The sequence below is a fragment of the Humulus lupulus genome, chromosome 8 (assembly GCF_963169125.1).
Source record: "Humulus lupulus chromosome 8, drHumLupu1.1, whole genome shotgun sequence".
Classification (NCBI taxonomy): domain Eukaryota; kingdom Viridiplantae; phylum Streptophyta; class Magnoliopsida; order Rosales; family Cannabaceae; genus Humulus; species Humulus lupulus.
Genome location: NC_084800.1, coordinates 34,605,633 through 34,633,618, shown reverse-complemented (window position 1 = coordinate 34,633,618; position 27,986 = coordinate 34,605,633). Strand labels below are relative to the sequence as shown.

The following is a 27,986-nucleotide window of genomic DNA, read 5'->3' as shown; positions in this document are numbered from 1 at the left end:
AGAAAACATATAATTCAAAGATGGTAAAAATTATAATGTCCCACATAGATATAATTTCATAAATTAGTTTGGCAATAAATTTATCAAATAAGTTATCTTATTAATGATACAATTAATAAACTTAATTTAGTAAGTGTTAATTTTTGGGTGTACCAAACTCCATCATCTTAAAATATGTATGTACTCAAAATTGTTTGGGTTGAAGTCAATTTCGTGTCACATTTCATCATAAAAATAATAACTATGGTGTTGTTTGGTAACACTTAAAAAATAATTTTTTATTTAATTAATTAAAAATTTGAAAATTAAACATAAAATGTGTTTGGTAACTCTATTTTTATTTATTATTTTTTTAAATTTTAATTAAAATTTATTAAAATTTGAAAATAAAATTTTTTCACTTTCAAATTATTTTTAAACAGTTTTCAATTTTTCTTTTATTTTTTTCTTCTCTTCTTCAAACCAACACCTTATATTGTTAAACAAAAAATAAAAATAAAAGTTATCAAACGTGTTTATTATTTTTTGTTTTTAAAAACAAAAAACAAAAACAGTTACCAAAGGTATTTTTATTTTTTAAAAATAAAGAAACAAAAATAAAATTATATTTCTATTTTTGTGTTTAAAAAATTCAAAAACAAAATTTTTACCAAACGGGCCCTATATATTCATTTTCTTGTTTTTCTTCCATATTTTTCTTATTTATATACAAATATTATAATTTAATATTAATAAATGAATGTACTTACTCTCTTCAAAACAATCCATCATGATCATATATAACTTTTTTTTTTTTAAGATTTAAAATGTGCCAAAAGTCTTTATAAATTTGTAATAGTACATTGCGTGGTTTAAAAACTCGAAAAGACTTAAAAAATAAATTATATTTTATATGAGATTATTTAATGGAGTGTGTAAAAATATGATTTTTAAAAATAAAAAAAGTTAATCTATGACTTTTTTTTAAGAATTTTAACTTTTATGAGTTTATTTTCCCATATTTTTGTATAAAAAGTAGTTTATGTCATAGTTTTACTCTTAACAATTTTTTTTAATTTAGAATGACATGTTTGTAATTTGATTATTATTTTTTTAGCTTATTTGTTTTTTTTAATATTATTTTTATATTAAATTTTTCTTTGGTTGTTTTGCAATTTTTTTTTTTGTAATATGAATTGTGTATAAAATTATTTTTTTATTTATTATAAACATTTTTTTCCTTTTTTTTTAGATTGTATGTTTTTTTTTTCAAATCCTTAGTAAGGTAACCAGTTACTTGATTGATCTTAAAATCCTAGAGCTAGGTTAAATAACATGTACCAGGAGGGGTATCCAGTTATCCTAAGAGGGGTAACGAGTTACCATAAGAGGGGTGATTGAATACTCATATTAAATATGAAAAGAAACATCAACTTTGAAGGAAAAAGAGGAATGACACTTCATTAAAAAATGAAGAAGAAGTAATTATGATTTTAGTAACATAGATAACTAGTTACCATAAAGAACTCATAAATATACACACACATCAGAACGTGAAGTTAACCAATTACCCCCAGATGTATACACACAAAGAACGTGAAGTTAACCAATTACCACATAAATATACACACAAAGAACGAGAAGGTAATCAGTTACCACAGATATGAAGATAGAAAAAAAATCAAATCCACCCCCTTTCCCTTCTCTCCCATCTTCTTCATATAATTTTTTTTCTAGATTTGAATGTTCCCATAAGGGTAACTGGCTACCCATTCACATTTTGATATTTTTATTAGTTTTCTTTCCAAATTTTGATGTTCATATAAGAGTTACAGTAAAAAGAAAATGCTGAAAAAATTGATTTGAATTTTTTTTTACATATAGTGAAAATATACTATAAAAAAATTACAATAATAAAAGATAATAAATAAAAAAAATAGTAAAATAATTATGTAATGTTAAAATATATGTGTGAAAAAAAGCTCAGGGAAGAGAAGGACGCCATACCTAAGGAGCGTACTAGCCGCTACCCTCTCATCTCAGGGTGAGGCAAGGAATTCAATCACATTTTCGTTGTTCAATATCTCGGCAGCTCAAGAAGTTGGACTAGCTACTCCTGGGAAAAAAAAAATGAGAAAATAATAAGTACAAAAAATGAAGAAAAACAACTTAGGAAAGAAAACTAAAAAAATATGAAAAAATAAACAAAACAAAAGAAATGATGAAGGAAAAAAAAAATAGATGAATGAATAAAAATGAAAAGAAAAAGTAGAAAAATAATGGAAAAATGGAAATAAAAAAATATGAATGAAAAAATTGATAGAAAAAAAGGGGGAAAAAAGGAAGAAGAAAAAAAAGCTTATGAAAAAATTAAAAAAAATGGAAGGAGAAAATAATAAATAGAAATTGAAGAAAAAATAGAAAAGAAAACTGAAAAAATATGAAAAAAATAAAAACAAAACAATATAAATTAAAGAAAAAATAACTAAAAAATGAAGGAAAAATAAAAAATTGAAAAAAATAAAATAAAATTACTTTCAAAATCAAAGAAAAATAATTATAATAAAAATTGTGACATTTTTATATTTTAGTTAGTTACTAATTATATTTTTCATATTTTAATTTATTTTTAATAAATTTTTCTATACAAATTAAAAAATATATATATGATTATCTTATTTTACATATTGATGATACAAAACCTATATTTTTTTAGAAATTCTCAATTAAAAAAATAAAAAAAGTAGGAAAAGTCAATATTGAACTGCTCATAATTGATTATACGGGCCTCAGCCCTCAAATATGGTGACAAATAATAAACTCAAGTTTATTCCAATTATAATGTAACTGAACTGCTAGTTGATCTTAACACCATGTGTATGCATCCAAATGAGTATTTTGTAATTGACAATGACAACCAATTTATTCCAGTGATCAGTGAAGTTTGAATTAAATAAATCTACACATATACACCATGTTAAATAAAATTTACCCTAATGAATATCTTATTTTGTAACTACATGTTACAAAATAAATCTCATATTGGTTATGCCACTATTTTATTTGATTATATCCTTTCTTTGCTTTATTATGGCAATCTCCTTGTTTGTTCAGGCTTCTTAAGGTGAATGTGATTGTGAATGTTGTTATCAATATTGAAGAAGGACTAATTGGCGCAAGTTTTATTGTTCGTGCTACTGATGATTTTCTACTTGGTTGCCTTATTAAGTGATTAACTGGTTTCTTTTTTCTGAAGGAAGCAAAAGCTTTGACTCTTTCTTTTGGTTTACATTAGGCGTTGGGACTTGGTTTCCTATTGCTATTGTTGACAGTAATGATGAGATTATATTTAAGTTTTGGCTCTCTATTTTAGTTTCCAATGAGGTCGTACTATTGGGAACTTAGAATCGTGTTTTCTTTATTTTCAGATGTATATTTGGAGTGGCGTAGCCAGCTTCTTGAGGAATGAAAGGGCAAAATATAAAGTAAAATGAAATAAATATTTATTAAAATGTAATTTATGGGGTAAAAATGAAAAAAATATCTTTAGTGGGGCTAAAAATACAAAACTATAATTTTTATAGAAAAAAATAAAATAGAATAATTTTTATAGGAGTCAAAAATAAAAAAAATATATAAATTTGTGGGATAAAAATGAAAATATTTTTAAAATTTTATATAAAATTTTAAAACATAAGTGGGGCACATGCTCTCACAATAGCTCATTCCCTCTGCCTGTGTCTCTGGTCAATGTGTTGCGTAATGGTAATACTGATATTCGTGATTTAGTAAGATATGCACTTCTGACAAAAAACAAATTTATGGAGTCCACCATGTATTATAACTTATGTAATTCTTGATTTTAATCATTGATCATTGGTAAAAAAAAATCTCAAATTCAAATCTCTCCCTCTTTTTTATTTTTCTAAAAAAAACTCTATTTCTAAAAAAAAAAAATATCCTTAAAAGGGTTTTCAAAACCACCAATTAATATTGTAACCTAAATACATATTTTCCTTAGAATGATAAAAAAGTATCAACAATAAAAATTAAAAAAAAGTAAGTTTTACATACTGATTATGAAAAAGTAATGCTAGACACATACTCAAATTGTATACACTTTTTACAGAGAGTATTGTGTATTAAATTTGAACCATAAATAATTTTAAGTGGGGACCACATCACTTTTACTTGTATGTAAATATCGTATGTAATTTGAGCGTGTCCCACTCATTACTTATTATAAAAACCATTTACATATATAAAAGAATGATGGAAAAAATATATTCAGTTTTTATGAGAAAAAATGTACTCGATTTCTTTATTAGGTATCTATATAATTTTAGAGCAACGTAAATATGATTATTAATAGGGATTATATTATTATGGACCATGTGTTTCGTTAAGTAACGCTTAAACTCCATTTTGATAAAATATTTTAAACTAAAATCATAAATTATTCACCAAATTAATAATTTATAACAAAAATATAATTATTTTGCTTAATAATTGTATTATTATATTTATGTCATTTTTCCATCAAAATTAGGTTAAAAACTTTATGGGCTTTTTTTAATAATACATATATATAAAAGTTTTAGTGCATTTATACGGTATCTAAAAAATATATTCATTTATATATAACCTTAAGTGTTTTGTGCAAATATACGATTTGCACACCAGAAAGAATAACTGAGCTACCATTCAGCCAAAAAAAAAAAAATAGTCTCTCTCTTTCTTCTCTTCCAGCGATAGCAACCCGGAAAGAATACCGATTGCTGGGTCGCTGGGTCGGAAGGAATCCCCGTCATTGTTGGTGGCTGGGTCGCTGGATTCCCGTCATTATTGGTGGCTGGGTTGCTGGGTTCCATTGTTGGTCTGGTTTTGGTATTAATTTTTGGGTTAATATCAGATTTTTGATTTGGCATTGTTTTGGGTTTTCTTATTCTGGTTTTCCCAATTTCAGGTAAGATCTTATTACTTTTGTTGCTCTGTTTTTTGTTGTTTGGTGTTTCAAAGGTTGCTCTGAATATTGAATAAGATGGTTATCGGTTGCTCTGTTTTTTTTTTATATTTTATTGATTGAATCTGAATGGGTTGCTGTAAATATTTAGGTTGCTGCAAAGAAGAGATTGGAAGTGCGTAGGATAATAGAGCTATTGTCAATTTCATGAAATGAGGTAAAACTGAGTTTCTGGGTTGCTGATTATGTTGCTGAGTAGTTTTTTTAAGTTAAATGAAGGTTGCTGACATGCTTGCTTAAGATATTCTCTATTTTTTTATATTTTATTGATTAATTTGGTTGAATCTGAATGGGTTGCTGTAAATTCTTAGGTTGATGTAAAAATATTCATAAAAGAGGATTTAAAGAGGATTGCTGATCATTTTGAAGAAGGTGTGAGAACAAGCAATTGTCAATATCTTTGGATTTAAAGAGGATTGGTTGAAAGGAGGTAAATATTTATTTGTACTTTGGTTAAAACAATTGGTAGCTTAATTGGGTGTTTAAAAGGTTGCTATAAATATCGTACATGTTTATTATTGTTTACTTATGTTACTAATAATGATTTGAAGAGTTTACGTAAGAGTTTGTTTATTTGCTTAAGGGGTTATAGAGGTTGCTGAATAGGTCTCTAATTTGTTGTTTAATGTGTTAATAAAGTTGATGAAGATGTTGCTTAATGGATGCTTAAGGGTTTATCATCAAGGTAGATTGTAAGTTGTTTAATAAGTTTCTTATATGTTATTTACAAGGTATATCTTGCTTGCAGGAAATGGATAACATTGCAGTTTTACTCCAACACAATGGGCAATGGGATCAAAACAAAAACTATATCAACTTTGATGTTTGTGGAATAGTAATTAGAAATGATTGCAACTACAACAACTTGATTGGTATGATTTGCAATGAATTGAAGCTGCAACTTGATTCTACACTTTTGACAGTACAGTATCAAGTTAAAGATGGATACCCTCCTTTAAAAATAGTTGATGAATCACAATTGAAGTTCTACATAGAGTTGAAGAAAAAGGAAACAAATTTCACAAAATACCCTTTGTGTCTCACAATTGAATTCAACTCAATGTAGCAATCTTTTTTCTCAACTAGGAGTACAACAACACATAATCAACCATGCAATGAAGTTGCACAAACAGAAGAAGCAGCATCAAATTCAGATGATGAACCAGTTGATTATTTGGGTGCTAAAGAGGTTGCAGACTTTATTGATTATGCAGAGCTGGTGTCCAATCAGATTATAGAAATGATAGATGAAAGAAACATAAATAATGAAGAAGAAGTGATTGACATCAACGATGATTTAGTCATCACCAACAACCGTCACCAAGAGATTGTTTTGTCTCAAATATATAAGGACAAAGAAACATTGAAGACTGTTTTGAGCCATTATGCAATAAATAATCATTTCCAGTATTGTGTACAAAAGTCATGCAAAAAGGAATATCTAGTTGCTTGCCTTGATAAAAATTGCAAGTGGATGTTACGAGCATCAAGGAATGGAAACACAAATCAGTTCATAATTAGAAAGTTTAGCCACATTCACACTTGTGCTTTGGAGATAAGATTAAAAGACCAACGTCAAGCAACCTCAACAATCATTGCAGATATGATCAAACACAAGTTCACAAACATCAAAACAAAGTACACAACTGCTGATATAGTGAGGGACTTGAAACATGATCATGAAGTGCAAGTCAAATACAGCAAAGCTTGGAGATCTAGAGAAAAAGCTATTGAAAAAGTTAGAGGAAAAGCAGCTGAATCTTATGCCGAATTGCCTAGTTATCTGTATATGTTGCATCACACAAATCCAGGATCCTGTATTGAACTAAAATCAGATGAAGATGGGATGTTTGTATATGCTTTTGTAGCATTGAATGCTTCAATGAAAGGCTGGCCCCATTGCATACCTGTCGTAATAGTTGATGGGACTTTCTTAAAATCAACATATGGAGGGACACTATTGGTTGCAGCAACTCAAGATGCTGAAGGTAAAATCTTCCCCCTAGCATTCTGTGTAGTTGATTCAGAGAATGATGATTCTTGGGAGTGGTTCTTTGACAAGTTTAGGAAAGCTTATGGTGTAAGAGAAGACATGAGCATCGTTTCTGACCGACATGAAAGTATTATAAAAGCAATCAACACTATGTACCCAGAAGTACCACATGGGGCTTGCACCTTTCATCTGCTCAAAAACATGAAAAGCAATTTCAAGAAGAGTTCAAAAAAGTTCAAGGATACATTTTTTGCAGCTGCGAATGCATACACTGTGAAAAAGTTTGAGTACAATATGAGAGAACTTGATAAGATTGATAAAAGGCTGCGACCTTACCTACAACAAATTGGGTATCACAAATGGGCAAGGATTCACTCTCCAACCAATAGATACTCAAACATGACATCAAACACTGCAGAATCTTTGAATTATGCAATTGTAGCAGTAAGAGAGCTACCAATTTGTACGATGCTAGAGTGTTTACGAGCTTTGGTGCAACGATGGAGTTGGACTAATAGGAACATAGCAAATGCAACCTCCACAAAGTTGACAGACAAGCATGAAGTGATCCTGAATGACAACTACATTTACTCATTGAAGTTAACGGTATTATTCTTTATTAAAAATACATACTTCATTTTCATTTAATTTAACTTCACTATACATACAAAACTAACAATATTACTCTTAATAATAAAAAAAAAAAAAATAGGTGCACCCAACAAATCATATTGTGTATGAAGTTCATGATGATGGCAAGAAATCAATAGTTGATCTCAATTCAAGAACATGCACATGCAACAGGTTTAATACTATAATTCAATTTGTTATTTAAATATTTTATTGCTGTTGCTATGGTTTGTAGATTGATAATATGTTTATTTATGTGTTGTGTATGGGCTTTATAAAGTTGCTTAAAATTACAAGAGTTGCTCAAAAAAATTTGTTTTATATGTTGTTTTTGGGAATTTTAAGTTGGAAGTTGCTGAATAAGTTGCTAAATAATTGATTAAAGAAGTTGTAATAGTTGCTGTATGTGATCCTTGTAATGACTGGTAATTCGTGGTTCTGATTGCTTCAGAGTTGCTTAAGTGGTGGAACAGTTGTTGTATATGTTGCTTAAAATGACTGGTAGTTGCTCAATCAGTTGCTTAAGAATTGCTTAATTAACTAATTTTAATAAAAGGTCATATGCATGGTAAGCTAATATATGAAGAGAAATCAGTACCTTTCAAGATGGTTTGGAAAAGCAGAGACTTTGAAACTCCAAATAATTCAAGTTTTGAATATATTAGGAACCAAAAAACAGAAACAGTGGTAGTAGTACTAGTACTTATATATTTAGATCATCAATCGATCTGCATGAATATTATATATTACAATGATTTGCATGGGTGCATGTCTTGAAGTTCAATTGCTTTTCACTGTTTTCACTCCTATATATGTATATATATATATATATATACATATACAAACACCATTTTTTAGTTGGTCTCGAGGGGTATATTTCTCCACATTCATTTATTCTCTGTACTTTTTTTTATATATCTTTGGATTCTTACAGGAATACAGGTGTGCATTATACTGGTATATAGACCATATATGTCCCTGTATCTTAACAAACACTCTTTCTCTTATAGTATAATATAATTTGTATATATTAATCTCTTTATTAACGTAAGTTTACTTTCATCAACACCAACTTGTAAGGATTTGATCAGAATCACAATATCAATGAGTAAATACATCTTATCATTTTATACATTGGATATTTTTCAACAGGTTTCAAATGGATCAACTTCCTTGTGCCCATGCAATTGCTGTTTTTAAAGAAATGAATCAAGATCCTTATCAATATTGTTCGCCATATTACACCAAGGAAGCCATGGTTGCAACTTACTGTTAGGAAAAATAATATCGCTTCAATGGAAATGGTAAGATAATGTTACAACTCTATGCAAAGTATTACAATGGACAAGATTGATTAAATAAAGTGTTACAACTCTATAACTGAAAATACAAATAAAACAAATGAAATGAAGAAGATGATGAAAAAGAAGAGAATAGTAAAGAACAACTCAAAACAAAAGTTACAAGTAAAATAAAGTGTTTGGACCAAATGAAGAGATTACAACTCTTAAACAAAATATACAAGTAAATAAAACAAGAGAATAAGAAGAAGAACAATAGAATAAAAGGAAGAACATAAACCACAAACAAACTCTCGCTTACACAACCTAAGTGAAGAGGATTGGAGATCACCAACTTGAACAAGGTTTAAAACCTTTGTCCAAAAGCTTATTTCCCCCTAACTCAAGCACTAAGGGATCTCTCTCAGATTTTGGAAATGCTTTCTGGAATAATCAAGCCTCAAGGTGTTTCTAGCCAAGTGCTCTAGTGGATAGAAATGGTGTGTCTTACAAGTGAGCATTAGGCTCCTATTTATAGAGTTTAGAGACACCCTTTGAATTTCAAATTCCACCAACCCCCATGGCTGTTACCAATGATTAATTGGGTGTTTTATGGAATTAAAATAGAGAATTGGGAGTTACTAAGCTGTTGGAATCGTTCAAAGTTGGATAAAAAACTGAAATTATAGAAGCTGTCAGGCATTAGGGCCGCGGCGCCTGGAACTAGCGCCGCGGCCCTCAATCAATTTCAGCAACACATTTTTCAGTTTTTTCCAAAACGTTCCAATTTATTCCCACTTGATTTTGTAACTTCCATACACAATATGGGAGTTAAAATCACATCTCTATCAGCCATTTCTCATATGGCTTTAAGAAATTCATCTCAATATTGTGTAACAACAAATCTACACAATAATGAGTGATATTTAGGAGTTACAAATTTGTGATGAATTTGTAACACCAAATATGTTACATGTTTGGATATTTCACATATATCCAAATAATGTAACTCTCTATTATATGTTACAATATGTGACACTCTATGTCACATTTATTTAATCTAAAACATTATATTATAAAATAATATAATATTACATTATATTATAAAATAATATAACACTTACAAAGAAAGTATATACCCAATTGGCAATGAAGACACTTGGCAAATACCTGAACATATCAAAGCTGTGAAAATACACCCTCCAGAAGGAAAAATAAGAGTTGGTAGACCAAAGAAAAGAAGATGTAAAGCTGCATGGGAGAAAAACAAAAAACCAAAAAAACAAAACAAATGTGGGAATTGCGGTCAAAGTGGACATAATAGAAAGACTTGCAGAGACCCTCGAAAAAAAGATTAGATATTAACTTACAAAAACATACATTATTGCTTCATTTTATTTTCAATTCAATATGCAAAGTTCAATTGTTTGATTTATACAATGATTTTGGTTCATTTCCTTTATGTTTTACTTTAAAATTACTAATAATATCTTGAGTTCTTTAATATATAAAGGTTATTAACTATATAAGTTTATTGTTAATTAATCTACTTAATATATTGCTTATGTTTCTTTTTGGGTTGCTGTATATGTAGTCATATAGAATTGCTCACAATGAGGCATTATATGTTAATTTTGGAGATTATGAGTTTCTTTAGGTGTTGCTAATTTTTTTGTTATAATGGAGATTGTGGGTTGTTGAATAGATTGTAAATGATTGCTTAAAAAAAATGCAAAGGTTGTTGTATATACTGATATAAAGGGATTGTGAGTTGCTGAATGCTTAATAGTTTCCAAAAAAAAATTGATTTATATGTTGTTTTGGGGGATTATAAGATGCAGGTTGCTGAGTATAGTAATTAATAATTACTTAAAAATGGTGCTTAGAAATTTTAAGTGTTGCTTAGAAGTTTTCATAGTTTTTGGACAAATTGTTTTTTATAATTGATGGTAGCGTAAGAGTTCAATGTGTTATTTACATGTGGTTATTTAAAAGGATTTTGAGTAGGATGATTAAGGGTTGACTTATATGTTAATTTAAAAAAAAATTATTTGGAAATTATCAAAGAAATATAATAAATTATAGAACAATTATAACAAAAAACTAATCAACACAACATTAATAAAAGTATCTCTTAAGTACAACCAATAAGCATTTTATCTTGGCGGCAGCAACATCTACATTAATAAAAGTTTCAAATTGAGTTAGTGGCTCTGCCTAATCACGACAAAGCATACTCTCGTGCACTCTCATATCCACATTCTTGTTTTCCCATTGCATATGAGTATAGTAAATAAGCAAGCCTAGACCTATGACATTCAACATCAAAATTACATCTTGGAATCTCTTTTCCGGCAATGAAATACTCAGCAAAAGAGAACATAGATATTGCACTGTCTCTGCACAAGCATAAAAAAAATAACAAAAGTTATATACTTAAAAAACATATTAAAATATAATCTAATATTTAAGATTTCTAGATATTGTAAAGAAAGAAAAACTCACATAGGCGACTCAGAAGGAACGTCATCATCCATAACTACTTCAAAAGAAACAGCTTGAGGTCTCCCAAAATAAGGCTTTGAACAGAAGTCTATATCAATTCGCTTATAAAATCCAATGATAGACAAATAAGTTGGCAGCAACACACGAAATGGTTCTATAGCTAGCAAGGCAACATGATCCTTACGATCACAACTCAAAGTATTGTAAACATGAATCAACCTATCTTTGAAAGACAATATAGCAAGAAGCCAATGCTTTTCATTCTTAACTAAAATAGGAAAAAGAACATGATCTACTTGTAGCCAAGATTTGTTGCAACTCAATCCAAAGCCCATCATAACCTCAGCAATAACATGGTTACGATTCATTACCCCATGATCGCGATTCTTCTTTAAAAAAGAATCATAAATGGCTTCAATCCTCTTTTGAAAGGTAGTATCAGTTGTAGTGAACTTCAAAACAGTAGAGTCATGATACATACCTTTCTTCCTCAAATAATAAAAGACTACATCAACATGCTGTAAAGAAAAACAAATTTATAATACATTTTAGCAACCAAATAAAGAGAGTAAAATAAAAATAAAAAATAGCACTATATAAAATTAAAATAAAAGAAAAACAAAAAAACTTACTTATTTTAAAATAGGTTGTCCACTATATTGAAGTGCATGAAACCACATCTTTTTAGTAATAACATCTACCCCAAGTTGTAACCCAGGTATGATAAGGTTGTCTTCTTTCGAGTACAATCTCAATCTATTAAGATCAAATAAATAAGATACGATTAGAAAACATAAAAAAAATAACTAAAACAAAGATAACAAGAAACCCAAAAAAAAATTACTTACTTGTTATTACTTTTCATTCCTTTATCAAGCCATACATAGAATTCTTGAACAGCGACAAAGTCAGGCAATTCACCAATTTTGTCATCTAATGGGCAAAGTCCTTTGACAACCTTGATTCCTCCTGTTGATTTAATCACACTACTTTCCCCAGAAGAAGAACAAAAAGTTTGCAAAAAAGGTGACTGCAGGCAAGGTGGAAGCTTAATTGTCCTTTTTGGTAGAGCAGGAGTAACATATCCTAAGTTACTCTCACTACTACCAACATAAGGGACAATAGTTGTGCAAGGAATAGAAGTTACCTATAAATAACAAATTGAAATCAAAGTAAACATGATAAGCAAAAGATAAAATTGAATAAAAAGACTATAAAAATGGGTAATACACAATAACTTTAAATAAAAATAAATAAATAAAGAGAATTGACTAAAACCATACCCCAGTTGCCTTCATCGCATCTACAGCTTTATATGCATTTTCTATAGCCTTATCCAATTCAATGTCTGATAAAGAATCCAAAAAAGAGACTTTTGGATCTTCAGCAACTGCCTCTGCAACCTCAGTTGCAACTCCAGCAACTTCTGGATCTTTAGCAACTTGAGAATCAACAACCTCACCAGCAACATGACTAGCAACTTCATCAACCTGGGCAACTTGAGATGGAACTTGACAAGAACCATGAGAATCATCAACCTACATAATAAACATACAAATAAGCAAGGAAAAACATATCAATGAGTTTTTTTTCTTTTTTTTTGCAAAATAAAATTAACTCAACCTTAGAATCCTTATCCTTGTTTCCTCCATTGTTTTTTTCATGATTATCATCTTTCTCTTCTTCTTCATCATCATTGTCTTCTCCAAAACACTTTGCATTGTCTTCATCATCATCATCATCATCATCATCACTTTCATCGTTATCTTTTTCAGATTGATGCACTTCTTCTTCTTCAGACTCATCCTCCTCTTTTTCATCTTCTTCTTTCGAATTATTTTCAACCATTTCATCATCAACAATGTTGGTATTGTCCTCCTAAATATCATGAGAATCCTATTCAAAATACAAATACAGAACAAAAATAAAAAATAAGGAACAAATAATGATAGGATAAAGCACAAAAAGTTCAAAAAGTAAACATAAAAACAGTACATACCTGTTTCCCTACAAAATGGGAACTAAATAACTTCTGAAGATTCAAAAATCCTTCATGGACATGACTCTTCAATGAAGACAACTCATTAATAACAATCTTGTGGCTCTCTTCTAATTTCTTGTTGCTTGCTTCTAATCTTGTGTTGCTTTCTTCTAATATCTTGTTGCATGCCTCTAAAGCTAGCAACTGTGCATGCATGCTACTTAGCGAAACATGAGGCATCTCAGGCGTAGGAGATGAACAACCACCAGCATCAAAGTGAGGATGAATAGCAGGCAAAGAAGGTGAAGAATCACTAGCAACAGACTGAGGTGGAGTCTCTACAAAGTCATCATCTCCTAATGCAGCAACTCTAGAATTAGTTGCTCTATGTCCTTGAGCAACTCTAACATTATCAGCAACACCGATTTCATCCTCAATAGCTTCCTTTTCTTTTGGAAACAAACTGTTTATTTCTGAATTTTTTCTCTCCTTGGAAGTAGGATATATATTCCTCAATTTCAACTGCAATAAAAGTCTAATGTTCTTTTATATATAGATATAAAAAAGAATATAATTAGAAGCATATTATTAAAAATGAAAATACCTCAGCAACATTCAAAGATAACAACTTGGTCACTTCTGCAAATGTAGGCTGAATGGTGCTTGACCATTTGAGAATACGTGGGATGGATCCTTGACTGAGATGACAATATCTCCCATTCAAATATGGACAACACTCAAAAAACCATACTTGGAAGGCATATGAAAATCCAAGCAACCTATAGAAAGCCTGTTCTTTTTTCTTGTCATCTTTGTTGCTCTCTTTTTCACTATTTTTTACAACAATCATTTTCTTTAAAATTTCAACAGTAGCCTTGAAAACTTCTTTACCCCAAGGAAATTCAGAAAACTCACCACTATCAATAATATTAAAGTCTTCTTTGGGGACATTATTAGTTTCAGAAGAACTAAGCAAAAAATTGTGCAGAAAATGCAACAATGTAATCTTCAAGGCATCCTCATCATTCTTCCATTTTTTCCCATCAAAGAATTATTTAAGAAGTTTCTTACTGATCTTTGAATGATCCTTGAAATATGTAGAATAAAGACCATTATCCTTTGAAACATATTTGATTTTATCTGTGGAGCCCACACACCGTAATTCGGTGACTAATGCAAACTCCCTTAACCCAAATCGAAGCTTCATGCCATTGACACCAACCCAAATCTCTAGCTTGTTGGGTTGTTGCAACTCTTAGCAATAGATTATGTATAAGCTGATGTTGCATTGTGAACTCTGACAGTTTTAGGAAATGGCCAAAACAAGAATCACCAAAATCACTAACTTGCTTTGTTGAAAGCTTCTCATGGATAGCTTCAATCAAAGAATATTTGATTGTAGAAGCAATTTTTGAAGAACAGCGGTTATTCGGATGAATTAGGAAATTCATACCCTATAAAACATAGCAAAAGAACACACAATATTATATAGAAAAATACAAATATTAATAAATTAAGCCACAATCAGCAATCCATAAAAAAACATGTTAATTAATCATTAAAACTACTAAAGCAACCCAAACAACTTCTTAAGCAAAACACATCAACCTATTAAGCACACAAAGAACAACCAATTAAGCAAGCATTGAAACTGTTAATCAACCCATAATATGCATTAACAACATATAAAACTAATAACACAAACAGCAACCACTTAAGCAACCCTTGAAAGAATACAACAACCCTACCTAGCAACCCTTTCTAGAAACAAATAAAGCAACCCTATAAACTTTGAATCAACCCTATAAACAATACGTAAATAAGTATCTCTCAGTCGCATTACAGTCAGTTCACCAACTCCTCTATCTCCATTCACCATTTGCTTTCAGTGTCTTATTATACTAAACTATGAGACTATATATCAATAACACTATATATATATATATTTATATGAGTATTATCAAATCCAATCGCAAGATATAAAATGAAATTAAGGCATGATTAAGAAACCTTCAAAAGACCTAACCACCTCATAATACTAATCAATAACATATTTAACAATCTTATAAAATCCTAAGAAATTCATAGACAACATTTAAACAATATAAGCACAAATCAATTAATTTGGAAAGCATTGAAAATATATAGCAACTTAGAAACCAACCTAAGCAACCTAATAATACCTACTTAAAAGTAAATGCAGAACAGTAAAACATAGGAAACTCAAGAATCATTGCTAAAGTGAAAGGAATTGAAAAAATACCTTAGGAGCAGATTCCCAAGGTTCTTCAATAATTAATTGGCTTTTTTTTTTTTTATCTTTTTGCTTTCCTAGCATCATGTTTGGAATTATAGAGGCTTCTCTTCACTCTTGCTTCACTAACAGAAGCAACTGCAGATTTCACATTTGATTTAGAATTTGGAATATTTGTTTGAGATGCAGGAGATGCAGACGAAAACCGTGTATGAACCATGACTTGTTAAAAGCTGTAGCAACCTGCGAAAAACATATACATTTACCAAAAATGGATTAAAATACATCAAGATATGAAAATATTAAGTCTATCTAACATTGAGCAATGGCTAAGTAAGCATTCAATATTTTTTGGGAATACTGGGTTTTGATTGAATTTGTTTGTAAATAATGTCCTAATATGATTTTTAATAGCTATGGAGGCTTAACTAGACTCAACATAAAAGTTAATTTTAATAAGTTTAAACCTACTAACACACTACACTGCCTTATTCCAGTGAAATCTTCTGATTTTGTAAAAGAGAAAGAGAAGAAGAAAGATCCAAGTCTTTTAGAAGTAAGACGTCGAGTCCATGAATATAGAGCAGGTGATACCTCTCATCCTGAGAATGATATGATTTATGCCAAGCTTAGGGGTTTGAGAGAACAAATGAAAGAAGCTGGTTATATACCGGAGACTAGATTTTGACTGAGTTGTAATTTCTGTACTGATGAAAGTAAAATATTCTCTTCTTTAGTATAACGTTTATGACATAAACCATGATTTTTAATAGCTATGGAGGCTTAACTAGTCTCAACATAAAAGTTAATTTTAATAAGTTTAAACCTACTAACACACTACACTGCCTTACCTTACAGAGAGCACAAATATGTCTTAATAGCTATGGAGGCTTGACTAGACTAAATTAGTGATATTATTTTCTATTGATGGTTTAGGTTCTGTTTCAACTAGAGAGGAGAGGAGAAGTCAATCTATGGGTGTAGAACATTCAGGCAACCTGCAAAATAATACTTTTGAACCTGGCCAAGACGAAGAGCAATGGGATAAGCCACCCAAGAGACACCATTTAAAATCAAAACCTACTGATCAATTGCCTCAACCATCTCAAAATGAGCATCTACATATTAAACCAAGAAACAATTTACCTGATATAAACCACACTGAAGAGGTACAATTAAATGGATACCATTCTGAACAAAATCAACAGGAAGATGAGACAGTAATAGGTTTACAAATACTGGATAAGGATATTAATGTAGAATCTCAATTACCAATTTCAGATTTAAACAACTTATTTGCATTGAACCACCATAAATAATGACATTCAAGGCTCACACAACAAATGCAAAAGTGAATTAACAACACCCAATATCTCACATAAAAAATAATAATATATAGATTAGAGAGAAAAGTACAAATTAAGCTACCCAATTAAGCTACCAATTGTTCTAACCAAAGTACAAATTAAGCTACCAATTGTACAAATTCTCTACAATAATTAGTCATTAAAAAAATTCTGCTTATTTAATGACTAATTATTGTAGAGAATTCCCTGTCCCAGTCACACTTCTTAAATAAGGTTATCCAGTAAGCGTATTCGATTGCAATGTTTAGCACAATATTTTATGGGAGAGAAAATGGCATCTAGTACATGAAAGTTTTTGCTGAAAAGAAAAATATATTCCAACTCTTTACATTATCTTCATGCGTAATTTAAAAAAGGAAAAGAAAAAAAAATTGTTTCATACAACGATTAACCATTTCAATCCTACAATACAAGTGCTTTCTATTCACATAGAGAAAAATAAAAATGCATTGACAGCCATTCACTCCAGACAACTACATACCACTACACCAGGGAAAAAGAGAACCCAGAAGCATGAAAAAGAGCAACATTTCCTCTCTTTTTCCTGGACCTGGTCTATAACCTATAAACTCAGCAATAATGACAAAAAAACAGTTAGTATTAAAAGCTTCGTGATGTGCTCAAGAAGGACGGCGTTTTGAAAGAGAGATTGTTCTTTTTTATACTGTCCCCAACAGCCAAAACATGACAAGGGATGAAACATCAAGGAAAAACCATGAGACAAAAGCCAAGGCTACAGAAATTTGGAACCTGAGACATGGAAGATGCGATGGAAACTTGCAGTATTTCAGATTTAAACAACTTATTTGCATTGAACCACCATAAATAATGACATTCAAGGCTCACACAACAAATGCAAAAGTGAATTAACAACACCCAATATCTCACATAAAAAATAATAATATATAGATTAGAGAGAAAAGTTTGAGAATGGGCATGAGACAACTCACCAGAAAGAGGGGGCCTCTGATAGCAGGAATGGAAATCGGAGAGAAACTTCAGAGCCTAGTTGGCGAGAAATTTTGGGGGCCTTCGAGTTACATAGAAGATGAGAGAAGAAGATGACAAAGCCACCATTAGAGCCTTTGAACTTCCTGGATAACACTCAAACTGGTTGGTGATGAGAAATAGCCCTTGAGATTTCAGTGTTGTGGGCGAAGAAAAAGGGTGAAGGAGACCTGAGATTTCTTAGTCGTCAGAGAGAAAGAGGGTGTTTTGGCAAGGAAAACAGAGGAGAACGGAGGAGAATAGGACAAAAGTAAAAAATTAAAATGTAAAATTAGTATAAATAGTTAAAAACAAGTTATAAAAATGAAAACTATTTTTACAAACCGTATTATTGTAAAAATAATTAAAAAGGGCGTATAACAGGTAATTTCCCAAAATTTATTTGAATAATTTTACAAAATATAAAATTAAAAAAATAATTTATTAAAATAGATGTAAAATAAAAAAAAATAAAAAAAAGTTTGTTTGTTCCAATTTTATTCTATTTTTATCGTTTTACGATGTTACTTAATAGTCTATTGGGTGGAAAACGACTTCTTGGTGTGAATTTTATATAATATTCTCTAAACGAGAATTAAAATTTAAATTAAACGGAAAAAAAAACTTAAATAATTTCAATCACTAAAATTCTTTACTCCGTCTTTGTCAAAAAAAAAATACTTTTCCGTCAATGAATCATAACCGCCCATTGCCGTTTAAGCAAAAAAACCTCTGAACGACATTAGATCTCTCACTGCAACTTACTGATCCAAAACCTTTTTGTGTGGGTCACACGTGTTCGCCACATTCCCGAGCAAAGCGTGGGTTTTGGCGCGTAGCCTTAACGCTCCTCCTACTCGTATTCATCTAACCTCCCATGGCTAATGCTCTGTTGCAAAGTGATTTGTTTTTTAAGATACTAAATCACTTCTAAAACTTTTTTAAAAAATGAAATGACTAAAATAGCCTTTTATTGTTAACTTAAAAGTAATATATGTTTATAACAAGACATTCCAATGTGATAAGTACGGCTTATTATTGCAATAAATTATCTAAACAGTGAAAAAAAAACACAAGCAAAATTACATAAGATGTTATCATGTCACTCTACGTATTTATAGCATAATCATTATTTAAATATAAATAAAATATATTTTTGTGAATTTATATATTTTCTAAACATTCTTTATTAATTTTATATTTTTCTCTTCTCTAATTTCTTTTTTTTTCTCCTTCTCTTTAAATTATTTTAATTTCAACTTTCAATAAATTCCAATTTATATCTCCAAATTTAATTGATTTACATATTAATGATAACACAATGCTCTCATACATTTATTCAATTATTAATGTTCGTTAATCTTTAAATTTTGAATATTTATTCAATTATTAATGTTTGTTAAACTTTAAAGTTTTTATTTGATTAAGGAGAATAACATTGTACTTGATCAAGTACTGCATTTATTTTATTTTAAAATTCAAGAGTATTTATTTATGGTAGAGTTTCCATATAATCCATATTTATATATAGATAACATTTATGCGAGTCAAAGTTAAATAAAAATAAACTTTAAATTATTTTTCTAATTATATTAATTATTAATATGTGTACAATTTCTTATAGATACGATGACATGGATCTAGATAAGTTAAATAAAAATAAACTTTAAATTATTTTTCTAATTATATTAATTATTAATATGTGTACAATTTATGATAGATATTAATCATCTGGTTAGTAAAACAACGAGCTCAAATATATGATCCAAAGGTAAATAAAGAATCAAAACGAGTAATCGACCAAAATATAGTATTCAAATAGTCGATCTATCTATTCCTATTTTAATATTTTGAAAAAACTTGAGATCCACAAGTTAATTTTTAAAAATAAAGGTTCCAACGGGTAATCAACTAAAATACAAGGTTCAAAATAGTGTGAGCCCTTACAGAAAACAAAAATTATATAAATATATAATTTAATTTTTATAAGAAGTTTGAACCTTTTGTTATACCCAGATTTTGAGCCATGTTAAATGTGACCTCGAAAGCTGGATTCGCAGCGAATGAACCCATTAAGTTCGAAGTATGCTCCAGGATTAAATATCGAGCCTGCAAGACTCGAGACGACCTCGAATGTGGTGGCCTCGAAACGTTCATGATCTCGAAAGGTAGCTCCCGAGACGCCCCTATCCTCAGGAATGACCTCGGATCAGGGACTCCGAGCCTGACGTACGTACGATCTCGAAGCCATGTGACCTCGAGAGATGTCATTAGCTCGAAAGCTGATGAGAAATCTGGGAGATTAAGGCCTTGGAGATATATGATAATGACTTTGAATATCTATAAGGGTTGTTTATAAGGGGCGTGCTCTGCATTTATTATTGTAAATCCCATAAAATCATGGGATATTATTCGATTAGTTATACGCCCCCTGGTCTTCAGGGGACGTTTCCTTTTATATCGGATCGCAGACATTTAAAGCCATTTATTTTATTTACACCAAAAATAGTAACTACCCAAAATATGTGAGATAGTATTCTGCATCCTTCTCTATAAATAGAGAGGTCATGCACCATTGTAAGGGACCGAAATTCTGAACCTTGAGAGAAAACTCTAAAGAATTCATGCTTAAGAATTTTCAGAGATAATCTTGAGTTTAATAACAGAGACTCGTGGACTAGGCAGATTTAACTGCTGAACCACGTAAAAATCGTGTTTTGTGTTGTTATTTTTTAATTGGTCATTACTGTTTGTTATTTACGTGCTCTTCTTTCACTGTTGACGAAAAACGGCGTCAACAGTTTGGTGCTTTCATTGAGAGCCTTAAGCATTCATCCCTGAAAGGTCATGGCCACTAACAATCAGAACACACCTGAAGAAAATTACCCAAGACGTCCTGGAAAACAGCCAATGGAGAACCCGGATGTTGAAGGGAGAAGTGGGTCTTCTGATTCCCGGGGACCACCTCCTCCACCAAGGGATGAGGATATGTATTACAATCCTGAGCGGTATGTTCCTATTGTGGAACTTGAAAACCGGAAATTGAAGCAGCTGTTGGCAGAAGCCAACAAACGGAATGAGGAGTTGACAAGGATAGCCGCAGAGGCGCAGGTGGCTCAGCCCCCGCCTCCGCGCGAAAACCAAGTCCCTCTTCCAAGGGACGTGCATGTTCCTCCCCGTAGACCCTGTGGGCGTCCACGAAAAGACGCTGCCACAAGAAGGCCGACTCAACCTCCGGCACTAGCAGAGCCATCCGCTCCACCGAGGCCCCAGAGGAGTACTCGGGCTCGGGCCCCAGCTAACCCGCCTGTGGAAGTGCCTGCAGGAACTGAGAATAACCGAACCCCTACAGAAGCTCGGACTCAGATACATGGTAGCGCACCAAATGCGACCGACCCATCTCGGGCAAATTCTGGACCCTCTAGGCCATGACATGGGTGGCAGCCACTGTCGCCTATACGGTTCCCTCCATCACCCATAAGATATCCTTCGCCCCCCCGCAGGAACGCTCAACCCGTTCGAGATCAGGGGGAAGGGCGTGCGGGGGGAAGACAAGGAAACGGGGAGGCTTTCCAGGAGCGGAGAGGCGCCCCATCTGAGAAAAGTCAAACATCTCGGTCTCGCACGGCGGAGACGAGGCGACGTGGGAAGAATCCATCACGAAATAACCAAGCAATGAGTTTTACCAGTGATGAGTCCGGAGATACCAGGTCGGTTAGTAAGCATGACCGAGGTCGTAAGAATACCGGAAGTCGCAAAAATCGTCACGACCTGCGAGATCACCTGAATCAGAGTCGGGGTAATGGTGACCAAACGAATCCGGACTTGAGGAATCGCTTGAATAGGCCTAGAGATCCCTTGCAGAGACGCGAGCCTGGGATTGTGATCGATGACAGCCGATTCCAGACAGTGCCTCTTGCGGACCCTGTCCAAGAAAGAATTGACCAGCTTGAAAAGGCTTTTAAGCTTTTGAAAAACGAGTAAAGGAATGATCGATATGAAGACTCTGACGAGGAGCTCGAACCATTTGCTCCTCATATTTCCAATACTCCATTTCCTCAAGGGTTCCGGATCCCTCACGTCCCAACATTTGAAGGAAAGACCGACCCGTGTTGTCACCTGAGCACGTTCAACACTATCATGAGAGCCAGTAACGTGGGTTACGAGCTCAAGTGCATGTTGTTTCCAGCATCATTGACAGGACCTGCCAAAAGTTGGTTCGAAAAATATAAGAGACACTCAATAACTTCTTAGGAGCAGTTGTCTAAAGACTTTAAGAAGCAGTTCAGAGCAATGACGGGGGTCAGACCAGAGGCATCCACCTTAACTAACGTCCGACAACAGCCGGGCGAAACACTAAAAGTTACTTAACAAGATTTAATCTGGAAGTCGCCCGAGCTCGGGACGTGGATGACAGTGGGCACCTAATGGCTGTCCGAGCTGGCGTAATGCCGGGAAGTGCCCTTTGGGACGACATGCAAAGGAAACCGGTAAGGTCCATAACCGAGTTTAACAGACGAGCGCAGAGGTTTGTCAATGTAGAGGAAGCGAGGTCGACGCTCAATGCGACTTCCCAGCCCGAAACTACAACGATAAACATCAACTCTGCCTCAGCCTCGGCGGACCCAGCAGCTCCAAAGCATGCCACGGAGAACCCCTCCAAGAGGAAAAAGAACGAAGGAAGTAACCCCGAAGCCGAGGGAGGAAAGAAAAAGAAAGGGGAGAGATATTTCTCCGTGTATAGAGTATACACCGAGCTCAATGAGTCTCGGGAGAACATATACCTGGCTAATGAAAACCAGGTCCCCTTTAGGCGTCCGGACCCGATGAGAAATCAAAAGTCCAAGAGGGACTCCAGTAAGTATTTCCGATTTCACAGAGACACCGGCCACACAACCGATGAATGTCGACAACTGAAGGACGAGATCGAAGGATTGATCTCGAGAGGTTACTTTCAGCAATATGTCAAAAACCAGAATACTAGTCAGGCGGCCGCGAGCCAGAGAGTAGCCGCACCTTCGACGACACAAAACAATAGTTCCCGAGCTCGGGAAGAAGACAAGCCCCCGCCGATAGATGGAGAGGATGTAATAACCATCTCGGGAGGGCCTCATCTCGCAGGAGTGGGCAGGAACGCCCAAAAGAGATATGTTAACGAGCTGAAGACTGGGGATGGGTCTCCTTATGAACCCGAACCTAGGGCTCCAAAAAGCCAGAGGATTGAGACACAACCAATAACCTTCACCGAGGAAGACGAATCCCATGTCCAGTTTCCTCACCACGATCCGCTGATCATTACTCTTCAGCTGGCCAACAAAAGGGTCCACCGAGTTCTCATAGATAATGGGAGCTCAGTCAACATTCTTTACAAAGCAACCCTCGAGAAGATGGGACTCTCCCTTCGCGACCTGAAAGCGTGTGCAACTACTTTGTATGGATTTTCAGGAGAAGGAACCGCCTGCATGGGATCCATCGAACTCCCCGTGACCTTGGGAGACTACCCAGTCTCGGCAACCAAGATGATGGAGTTCGTGGTAGTAGACTTACCATCAGCCTACAATGTGCTGCTCAGGAGACCCGCCCTGGTTGGGCTGGGGGCAGTTTCATCAGTAAGGCATTTGGCCCTTAAGTTCCCAACCCCTAGCAGGGTCGGGACATTGAAAGGAGACCAATTAGCGGGGAGGGAATGCTACAGCATCTCCTTGAGAGGAAAGAAACAGACGAGTGCACAAGCACTCGTCATCGTACAAAACAAAGACGGAACGGTCTTAAAGATTGACGAGGAGATTGATCCAAGGATTGAGGAGAAAGTTGACCTCGAACCTTTAGAGGAGCTCGAAGAAATTCAGCTCGAGGAAGCTGATCCCTCGAAGAAAGTGAAGGTCGGAAAACACCTCCAAGATGAGGCAAAATAGCAATTAATTTGCTTTTTGAAGAAGAACCAAGATGTCTTCGCGTGGTCACACTCAGACATGGTTGGGATAAGCCCGAATGTAGCAAGCCACGCACTGAACATAGACAAAAGCTTTCCCCCGAAGCAACAAAAGCGAAGACAGCTGGACGAAGACAAAAAGAAAGCACTGAAGGAGGAGGTTGACAGGTTAAAGGCAAACCGATTCATTAGGGATGCCTTCTACCCCGACTGGGTAGCCAATCCGGTGTTGGTCCCAAAGCTCAATGGGACGTGGCGAACCTGTATTGATTACTCAGACCTCAACAAAGCTTGCCCAAAAGACTGTTTTCCGTTACCAAGGATTGACCAGCTCGTGGATGCCCCGGCGGGGCATGGCCTGATGTCGTTCATGGATGCTTATTCTGGATATAACCAGATTCCCATGCATGCCCCCGACCAAGAACATACGAGCTTCATCACGGATAAAGGGCTATACTGCTATAATGTCATGCCATTTGGGCTCGAGAATGTTGGAGCCACATACCAGCGGCTCGTAAACATGATGTTTTCAGAACAAATAGGGAACAACATGGAGGTTTATGTTGATGACATGCTTGTCAAGTCTCAACTCAACAAGAACCATGTTGATGACCTCGAAGAGTGCTTCGGCGTGCTCAGGAAGTATAACATGAAGCTAAATCCTCAGAAGTGCACTTTTGGGGCGTCATCAGGAAAATTGCTGGGCTTTATTGTAAACTCTCGTGGAATCGAGGCTAACCCCGACAAGATCAAGGCCTTGATTGACATGCCCTCACCTCGGAGGCACAAAGATGTCCAAAGCTTGACTGGCAGGATGGCAGCCCTAAGCAGATTCATCTTGAAATCTACGGACCGTGGTCTTCCATTTTTTAACTTATTAAGGGGAGGTAAGAAATTTGAATGGACGGAGGAATGCGAGCTGGCTTTTCAGGAGCTCAAAAAGCACCTTGCTGAACCACCCATCCTGTCGAAACCTGAAATGGGAGAAATACTGTACCTATACCTTTCAACCACCGAACATGCGATAAGCACAGTGCTCGTTCGAGAAGAAGAGAAGGTGCAAAGACCCGTTTACTACATCAGTAAAAGATTACTGGGGGCAGAGTCAAGATACACATTGATGGAGAAACTCGCGCTCAATTTAATTCATTCATCTCGTAAACTCCGCCCCTACTTTCAGGCGCATCCCATCCATGTGCTGACTGATCAACCGCTTAGACAAGTCTTGTCTAAACCAGAAGCTTCAGGTCGACTTCTTAAATGGGCTGTTGAGCTCGGACAGTTCGAGATCACCTACCACCCAAGAACGACCATTAAGGCACAGGCATTGGCAGACTTTATAGTGGAATGTACTGGAATAGCCGACGACGAGGTAATAACCACAGCCCACGAGCTGTGGAAACTTTACGTCGACGGCTCATGAAACGAAAATGGAGCGGGGGCAGGGGTCATTTTGGTTACTCCCGCAGGAAGCAGATTTCATTCTGCCTTAAAATTTGGCTTTAAAGCGTCGAATAATGAGGCCGAATACGAGGCTTTACTCGCGGGACTTCGTATAGCAAAGGAGCTCAAAGCAAGAGCTATACATTGCTACAGTGACTCCCAGCTCGTGGTTAATCAAATCCTAGGAGTATACCAGGCTCGTGGTACAAGAATGGCAGCTTATCTGGAGAAGGCAAAATCCGCATTGGAGTATTTCGAGTTTTACGCAATCGAACAGGTTCCCCGAGAACGGAACTCAAATGCAGATGCCTTAGCTCGACTCGCCACATCCACCGAAAATGAGGAGCTGAATGTTGTACCCATAGAACACCTATCAGCACCTAGCATTAACGAGCCAGAAGAGGAAGATGTGTGTATGATCAAAACAGAGCCGACCTGGATGACCCCAATAGTTTATTATCTCGAAAATGGAGTCCTCCCAAAAGATCGGAACCAGGCTCGAAAGTTGATGTATCAACTTCCCCGTTACACCATTTTGGACGGAAAGCTATACAGAAGGGGATATTCCATGCCGTTACTTAGTTGCGTAACCCCTCCCGAAGCTAAGAAGATCATTGAAGAAATTCATGAAGGGGTCTGCGGAGATCACACCGGGGGGCATAGCCTGTCCAAGAAGATCATACGCCAAGGATATTTCTGGCCAACCATTAAAACGGATTCTTTCGAGTACGTGAAAAAATGTGACAAATGCCAGAGATTCGCCACGATACCCCGAGCTCCACCATCCGAGCTGACCATGTTGACTTCCCCATGGCCTTTCGCGGTATGGGGCATCGACCTCATAGGCTCTCTCCCGATTGGTAAGGGCGGAGTAAAATATGTTGTGGTCGCCGTGGATTACTTCACAAAGTGGATGGAGGCTGAACCATTGGCGACTATAACTTCAAAAAAGATCCTTGATTTCGTGGTAAAAAGAATCGTGTTCCGATATGGGGTACCAAGGAAGATCGTATCCGACAATGGAACCTAGTTCGATTGCGACTTGTTCACCAACTTTTGTGAAAAGAACGGCATAATAAAGAGTTTTTCTTCAGTAGCCCACCCTCAAGCGAATGGCCAGGTCGAGGCTGTAAACAAAACTCTCAAAAGTTCTCTGAAGAAAAAGTTGGAGGATGCGAAAGGACGGTGGCCCGAAGAATTGCCCCAAGTCCTTTGGGGATATAGGACCATAGCTCGAACATCAACAGGGCATACCCTGTTCTCTCTAGCATATGGTTGCGAGGCAATGTTGCCCATCGAGGTCGAAATCCCAACGATCTGAACTCAGATTTACGATCAAAGTTCAAACCACACTCAACTCGAGGAAACCTTAGACTTGATTGAAGAAAAGAGAGAAGAGGCTCAGCTGAGAAACGCTGCGAAACGCTGCTTACCAGCAACGAACTACCAGGTATATCAACAAGAGGGTTCGAGATCGAAAGTTCGGAATGGGATATCTGGTGTTAAGACGCGTATTCTTGTCAACGCGAGATCCAGCAGCTGGGGTGCTCGGGTCGAATTGGGAAGGACCATACCAGATAGAGTCAATCATCTGTCCCGGTGTGTACAAACTTGCGAGATTGGACGGGAGCCTGGTACCACGAGCATGGAATGGCGAACACCTTAGACCTTACTATCAGTAGTGTAGGAAAAGTGTTGCCTATAACCATGAGTTTCTATTTGTATTAGTTTGTTTGCTTTTTGATTTCCATCAAATAAAGATTTATTTCATTCAGTATATTATCTCTTTTTATTTTTTATTTTTGCAATCTCTCTTAATTTAATAACCTATGGTCACACTCATAGGATATTAAGGGGGCATCATTGGTATATATACCATCAGCTTAAAAAATAAAAAATACATGAAGTATTTGGATATAACCAGATACGCGAGCTTAGATAGTTCGGACATAACTGAATTATCAAAAACAAAGTATTTGGATATAACCAGATGCGCGAGCTTAGGTAGTTCGGACATAACCGAATTATCAAAAACATGAAGTGTTTGGATATAACCAGATACGCGAGCTTAGATAGTTCGGACATAACCGAATTATCAAAAACAAAGTATTTGGATATAACCAGATGCGCGAGCTTAGATAGTTCGGACGTAACCGAATTATCAAATACAAAGTATTTGGATATAACCAGATGTGCGAGCTTAGATAGTTCGGACGTAACCGAGTTATGAAAAACATGAAGTATTTGGATAAAACTAGATACGCGAGCTTAGATAGTTCGGACATAACCGAATTATCAAAAACAAAAAACGTTTGGAGTTAACCAGATGTGCAAACTTAACAGGTTTGGAACAAACCAGCCAAAAAACTAATCGACAATAAGTAGGAACCTAAACCTACTTTGGGATAAGTCGAGATCGAGGCTGGAATATCTTAAAGAAAAATAGTTTCAAACTCTTAACCTTGGAATAAAAACTGAGGACGAGGAAAAGTAACTAAGCAAAAAAAAAAAGATATAACCAAACCATTCACGTTACATACCATATAAGTACTTTCGAGTTCATGGTTAAAGTAACATCCGACTTTGATGAATAACGAGGTCGGGAGCGGATA

The 27,986-nt window shown here is 34.5% G+C and overlaps 2 protein-coding genes across 2 annotated transcripts; one reads left to right on the top strand and one right to left on the bottom strand.

Moving 5' to 3' along the window:
• Positions 1 to 1,946: 1,946 nt before the first annotated feature.
• Positions 1,947 to 8,901, top strand: LOC133795254 (uncharacterized). Its single transcript, XM_062232710.1, has 10 exons — positions 1,947 to 2,023; positions 3,094 to 3,194; positions 3,236 to 3,363; positions 4,892 to 4,945; positions 5,094 to 5,117; positions 5,314 to 5,376; positions 5,751 to 5,986; positions 6,089 to 7,601; positions 8,560 to 8,567; positions 8,778 to 8,901. The coding sequence occupies exons 1-10, from the start codon at positions 1,947 to 1,949 to the stop codon at positions 8,899 to 8,901; spliced, it is 2,328 nt and encodes a 775-aa protein (XP_062088694.1).
• Positions 8,902 to 11,126: 2,225 nt separating this feature from the next.
• On the bottom strand, positions 11,127 to 15,865 carry LOC133795253 (uncharacterized). The gene is made up of 10 exons (XM_062232709.1): positions 15,776 to 15,865; positions 14,549 to 14,845; positions 13,996 to 14,418; positions 13,410 to 13,913; positions 13,034 to 13,288; positions 12,694 to 12,948; positions 12,259 to 12,557; positions 12,112 to 12,166; positions 11,411 to 11,928; positions 11,127 to 11,304 (listed from the first exon to the last, which is right to left on the bottom strand). Exons 1-10 carry the CDS (start codon positions 15,863 to 15,865, stop codon positions 11,127 to 11,129), a joined length of 2,874 nt encoding a protein of 957 aa, XP_062088693.1.
• Between the last annotated feature and the right edge of the window lie 12,121 nt (positions 15,866 to 27,986).

Coding starts and splice junctions, on each gene's coding strand:
- LOC133795254 (XM_062232710.1), top strand. CDS start 1,947: ATGTGTGAAAAAAAGCTCAGGGAAGAGAAGGACGCCATACCTAAGGAG. Junction 2,024..3,093: donor CGCTACCCTCTCATCTCAGG/GTGAGGCAAGGA, acceptor TTGTTTGTTCAG/GCTTCTTAAGGTGAATGTGA. Junction 3,195..3,235: donor TACTGATGATTTTCTACTTG/GTTGCCTTATTA, acceptor TTTTTTCTGAAG/GAAGCAAAAGCTTTGACTCT.
- LOC133795253 (XM_062232709.1), bottom strand. CDS start 15,865: ATGGTTCATACACGGTTTTCGTCTGCATCTCCTGCATCTCAAACAAAT. Junction 13,914..13,995: donor TATCTTTGAATGTTGCTGAG/GTATTTTCATTT, acceptor CTTTTATTGCAG/TTGAAATTGAGGAATATATA. Junction 11,305..11,410: donor GTTCCTTCTGAGTCGCCTAT/GTGAGTTTTTCT, acceptor ATGCTTGTGCAG/AGACAGTGCAATATCTATGT.